This window comes from Crocuta crocuta, unplaced genomic scaffold (assembly GCF_008692635.1).
Source record: "Crocuta crocuta isolate KB4526 unplaced genomic scaffold, BGI_CrCroc_1.0 scaffold316, whole genome shotgun sequence".
Lineage (NCBI taxonomy): Eukaryota > Metazoa > Chordata > Mammalia > Carnivora > Hyaenidae > Crocuta > Crocuta crocuta.
Genome location: NW_027529682.1, coordinates 122,842 through 128,841, shown reverse-complemented (window position 1 = coordinate 128,841; position 6,000 = coordinate 122,842). Strand labels below are relative to the sequence as shown.

Sequence of the window (6,000 nt, the reverse complement as noted above, 5' to 3'; positions counted from 1 at the left end):
AGCATATGGTGTTTTTTTTTTTTTTTTTTTTTTTTAAGATTGTAAGCTTGGAAAGATAAGGATTTCTGTCTACTGAACTGGCTGATGGAATTTCCAAGGAGGATTTGCTAAGGCAGTTTATGCATATAAGTCTGCACTGAAGCACCCAAAAAGCTAGGTAGGCTCAGGGTCATCTGGTGGCACAGGTAATGGGAGCTCAGGATCAGGAATCCAGAAAGCTGCCCCTGACCAGCTGGAGGAGCCTTGGGGAGGGGTCTCCTCTCTGGCCTTTGTTTCCTCGCCAGTAATGTAAGGGTTGGAGTAGATAGTCTTGTAAAGGGTGGGGAGGGAATGAAGGTTGGGTGCCTCTAGTTGCCAGATGTGCTTTTAAATTCTCTACCTGTGTGCTTATTCTAGTACTAGATTTTTAAAAAATCCAGTCTTGGTNCGCCGTTTTACTGAGATATGATTGACATGTCACATTGTCGTCATCTTACGTTTTGATTTTTTTTTCTAGTCGTGAATTTCATGCACTGCCAAGTAACTTGCTCTGTTAGTCATGATAACCACTTCTTCTGAGGGATGCACTGAGTACCGTCCTATTCTGGGTTCTGCGGGGGGTGGGGCTGGGGGAGCCCTTCTGGGCCCCTGATTCATTGTCAAGGTGGTACTTCGTGCTGGTAGGCAGGACAGCAATAGTTCTCATGGTGGGTCCCAGGAAGCTACCTGGATGTGTCCCTCCTTCCTTTCCCTTCCTGGGATGTAATGTGGGCCCTTCTTATTGTGTTTGACGTTTTTGCATTGATGGTCACTGGATACAAACCCTTTTGCAGTGGCAAATTCTCTCCACGGCATTTTCTCCATACATACCAAAGCTCTCTTGGCCTAAGCTGGCCACATAGGGTCTGTAGGATAACAAGGCCTCCTCTTTGCCTCTTAAACATGCAAGCAGGTGCTCTTCCTGCATCTGCCTCCCCAGCCCCGCAGAACCTGGAAGCATCCCGCTAACCTTGGCCATTGTCGTGCAGGTATTAAGCCCAACTTACAAGCAGAGAAATGAAGACTTCAGAAAGCTCTTTAAGCAACTTCCGGACACGGAGCGCCTCATTGTCGGTGAGATGGGAGACCTGGGTGTGGAGGGCAGGGGGCAAGAAGGAAGTCTGGGAGTGCCAAGGACAGCACTCAGGCTGCTTCTGTCTTGAGACCCCCCACATAAAAGCCAACCCAAGTGAGAACATCAGTCTGGGAGCAGGGAGAGAAGATGTCCAGAGCGCTGACCCCAGTGGTTGGGGCTCAGGGCTAAACACCATGTGTGTGGTGGCCTCGACAGAAAGCCTGACCTGGAAGGAGTCACTGCCATTCTTAACCTCCATAGACAGCCCAGCAGTGAAGGGTTGGCGTAACTGTGGGGGGGATGGGGTGTTAGTTGACTTTTATTGGTCTTTTGTTTTTCATTTTTTTTAGTGTTTGTTTATTTATTTTGTGAGAGAGTGAGCACAAGCAGGGGAGGGGCAGAGAGAGAAAGAGAATCCCAAGTGGGCTCCATGCTGTCCATGCAGAGCCCCACACAGGGCTTGATCTCACAAATCATGAGATCATGACCTGAGCTGAAATCAAGAGCGGGACACTTAACCGACGGAACCAACCAGGCACCCCAAGGCCTTTTCTACCTCTGACGTTCTTGCCCCCCTCCGCCATCTTATCCATTGCTCTGCCTCTAGGCAGAATCCGGGTGATATTTCACGTCACATGAGATACGCTAGTTCAAGTGTCTCACCCATCTAGTGAGCCTAGTGAGTGGTGGGCACTCGGGTTCCCCCAGTGCTGGTCGAGGGCGAGCATGCCTAATTCTAGTGGTTTGCTAAAGACGCTTCCCGTCTCTGAGCTCTCTGCCCCTCTTCTACCACAGATTACTCATGTGCACTCCAAAGAGACATTCTCCTTCAGGGCCGACTCTACCTCTCTGAAAATTGGATCTGCTTCTATAGCAACATCTTCCGCTGGGAAACTCTGGTAAAGACCTGGGGCTTGCCTCCGGGGCTATCCCCTTGGCTGTGACCAAGCTGCCCCCACTTGCCCCCTTTTTGTTGACTTCGTGCTCCAGCCACACCTTTGCCTAATTCCTAAAAGTACTTGCCCAAGTCTTGAGGGATAGATGTCCTCTACTGTGTCTTCTGCTCCCTCCCTCCCTCTTGGGTGTGGAAGAGAGTGTGGGAGCATTTGCTTTTGGCAAATGCAGTGAAGTATTCTGCAAGGGGTAGGATGGTTGAGTAAAAGGAGCATTGGCCTTGGCACTCAGAACTGCCTTGTCCATTATTCGGGTTCTCCACCTAGTGAGCTATGTGTTACTAGGCTGGTCCTTTGTTCTTTTCTCTGTTTCCTCATCTTATGAAATAAAGTGGGTGACTTTTATGGTTCAATCTAGTGCCAGTGTTCTGTTTCTATAAGTGATAGTAGTGATGGGGCCTCTGCACGTTAATCAGACTTTATAGACTTGAGAAAGAAGTCTCCCTGGACCGGGAGCTGAGGCACCCTTGGGCTCTAGGCAAGGCTCAGCCACTACCTCGCCATGTGGCCTTTGTGAAGTAGGGGATGAAAGCAGATATCTCCGAGGAGGAGGTCCCTTCTAGGTTTAGAAATATGTAGACTGAGATCTGATCTCCTCTCTCTGAACTGATAGCATATGAATGCTCATTGCCGACTCCATTAATGTCTCCTCTTATTATCCATTCTCCCTTCCCTGTGGGGGTGCCAGCTGACCGTCCGTTTGAAAGACATCTGCTCCATGACTAAAGAAAAAACAGCTCGCCTCATTCCCAATGCGATCCAAGTTTGCACTGACTCAGAAAAGGTAAGTGGAATCTGACCTTGGACTTTCTACTCCCCGCTGCCCCTGTCCCCAGGCCCCCCACTCCTGCCCCTCAGTTGCATGAATATGGAGGCCAGTAGGATGGCGGCGAGTGATGCTCAGGTGATGCAGATTGTGGGGTCACCCGCACTGGATCAGGGTGTTTGGATTCTGGGCAGGGGTGAAGATGGAATGGCTGAACGTTGGACTTGGAGCCAGAATGCTTGAATTGAGTCCCGTAACCATAGGTGTGTTAAATCGTCACCTTTCTCAATCTAAGTTTTCTCATGTATAAAATGGAGCCAGCCATTCCTATAACATATTTGGAAACACTAAATTGTAAAGCGCTGTACAAATGTAAGATGTTATTACGTATCCACGTAGCTCATCACAAGGAGTGATGTCTGGTAGGAAATGGATTGAGCACATAAGAATGGGGAAGATGTGGTAGGCAACATTCAGGGCAGAGAAAACGCTGTGCTCTTTGATCTTTACCCAGAGCCTGAAGACTGACAGCTTCACCCCTTCAGGGCTAGGGGTGGACCAGGCTTCTGCGAAACACAGGAGCACCATGCCCTTTGACTCGGGCATTTCAAGGGAATCAACCATGAGATTTTGGGATCGGATAATCTTTGGTTTGAATTCTGTTTTTTCACACAAATCAGCTTTGTGATTCCAGAAGTCCCCTCATCCCCATCAGCCTGTTAGGTATTTGCAGTCACATTTATTTTCCAAGGCTTTTGTGTGGTAAAAACGAAGCAGCACCATTTGTGAACCAGCCAGATCGTGTTCAGTACCGTCTGGTTTTCTGTCATTTCCCTCCCGCATGTTGTACAGGGTCGCTGCTAATGTGTAAACACAGCAAGAGCAGGAGTCCTTCCCTGTTCTGATTGCTGTACCCTAAATGTGTAAAATCGCACCCAGCACATACTGTGTTTAATTACTTGTTGAATTAGTAGCTGAAAGAGTGAGGTTAGTGGGTTTGTCTTCTCCTTCCCAAGGGCCAGTTCACAGCTCACCACTTAATAACCCAGTTCTAGTCGGTAGGTGAAGGAAGTTGTTTTATGGAGGTGAAAACCTCAAACCAGAGAGAAGCACCGAGGAAGGCATGGGCTAATCAAGGACTTGGTGACAGTGAGGGCTTAGGAATCCCAGGAACACAGGATTCCTCCCCATCACTAGAACACCTTGGTGTCACAGTCACGGATAACTGAGTCAGTAGCATTTGGCGATGAAGCCAGCAGCTTATGTTTTTAAAAGGGTGAAGCACCCTGTCCCCTCCATCCATCACACTAGGAGTCTTAGCAGATATTTCTTGCTATTTTTCTCCTCCGATCTAGCACTTTTTCACTTCATTTGGGGCCCGGGATAGGACTTATATGATGATGTTCCGGCTCTGGCAGAATGCACTCCTTGAAAAGGTAAGTGCCGCCCAGCCCTTCCTTCAGCCTCAGGATGCACATCCACCAGAAGGTTCTTTCCCCTGGGGTGAAGGCCCCATGGAGAGATCACTCTTCCTGGGGACGTTGCCTAGCTCCAGAGAAGCCCACGTGGTTCCGGAAGCCCCCCAGACTTGGGGTGAGTTCTGTATTCTCCCCCAGGTGGTGGTATGTGAACAGCCTCATTGCTGTCTGCAGCGAGGCCTTCCTGGACTCCACTGATGTAAAATGTGCCAGGATGTGTTTTAATCAGGAATGGTGCGACCCACAGGGGTGGAGGTGACTATTACGAAGGAATCAGTTTTTATATTCACAGGCACCTAGAGGCAGAGGCCTGTCACACCATGCAGAGACACATGGGGAGATGCCGGCGTCGGTCAGGAGGCAGAGCGAGCCAGGGGGAAAGCATACAAGAGCTTGGATGGTGGTTTTTGCAGGAAGGAATGGGTGAGGCAGGGTAAGCAGGCCAACAGGATGAGGATTAGCTAGTTTGAATAATTCCATCCGGCCTCGGGGCACAGAGACTGTCCCTAGCTGCCTGGTACCTGTCCCAGGGGTACGTAAGACCGTCTAGTACTGGCCTGGACTGTCAGAGCTGGAAAAGAAGGTGGTGTTGACTTCAAATTGGTCAGTCACATGCGAAAGATGCCCCTTGGGCACGTGGTTTTCTATCTTCAGGAAGTACCTAACCCTGAGAGGAATGTCCCCTCCCCAGTCAGCAGGGCCTCAGATACCAGAGCATCAAAAATACAGAAAATAGGAAAATGGGGCTAATACAGCCACAGGTTTGACTACTTGAGTGTCTGAAGGACACTGAGGGGGACGCTTGGGTGGCTCAGTCGGTTAAGTGGCTGACTTGGGCTCAGGTCATGCACACAGTTCGTGAGTTCGAGCCCCACGTCGGGCTCTGTGCTGACAGCTCAGAACCTGGAGCCTGTTTCAGATTCTGTGTCTCCCCCTGTCTCTGACCCTCCCCCACTCTCACTCTGTGTTTCTCTCTTTCTCCAAAAAAAAATAAACATAAAAAAATTTTTGAAGGACACTGAGGGGACACAGATAAAAGGGATATCCTGGCCACATTCCTTAGAAAACTAACACTCAGATGTCAGGGTGGAGGGTGTTTTGAGAAACAGCCCACAAGCCGGGGAGAGACATGGGAAGAGGTTATATGGTTGTAATTACACATATGACATGTGTGTATCTACCCTGATTCTATCCTGAACAATCTGAAACTGAGTGGATTTATTATTTAGAATTTCTTCTAACTTGAAGGTGTAGACCCCTGGCCTAAATCCAGGTAACTTACTTGAGTGGAGATCTAATGCCTTAATTAGCCATCAACAATAGTAACATGGTAATATGTTTGAACCTCCACTGGCCCGTTTGGATTTTCAGTTCACAGCCAGTGTCATTGCTGGATAAGACAGAGGGACATCCGTAAGGTTCGCAGAAGCTCTCACAGAATAGATGTCTGCTGATTGCCCTTGACCTGGTTGTGGTCAGAGAAGCTGAGCCATGTGCGTTGGCCAGGGAAGGGTGTATGGAGAAGAGGAGAATGTGGTGAGGCAGAGAGGCTGATGGGTCCCAGGGTCCCAGCTGGGGTGAATGCTGTACATAAGGGCCAAGAATAGGAGGCAAGAGGTCCAGATAAAGGAGAAGGAAGTGTCTCCCTCTGGCTCTGTGAGGGCCAGCACCTGCCGACTCAGGGAGAACCCTGACTGTGCTATTCCTAGG

At 49.3% G+C, this 6,000-nt stretch overlaps 1 protein-coding gene across 6 annotated transcripts in view; it reads left to right on the top strand.

Annotated features, from left to right (window-relative positions):
- GRAMD1B (GRAM domain containing 1B) overlaps window positions 1-6,000 on the top strand; it is a 161,972-nt gene that overhangs the window by 136,215 nt on the left and 19,757 nt on the right. For all 6 annotated transcript variants that reach the window (XM_077763065.1, XM_077763062.1, XM_077763063.1 and 3 more), the window contains 4 exons: window positions 1,008-1,092; window positions 1,889-1,992; window positions 2,735-2,830; window positions 4,168-4,248. In XM_077763065.1, coding sequence (XP_077619191.1) covers window positions 1,008-1,092; window positions 1,889-1,992; window positions 2,735-2,830; window positions 4,168-4,248 — 366 coding nt within the window. The remainder of the gene's footprint in view (window positions 1-1,007; window positions 1,093-1,888; window positions 1,993-2,734; window positions 2,831-4,167; window positions 4,249-6,000) is intronic.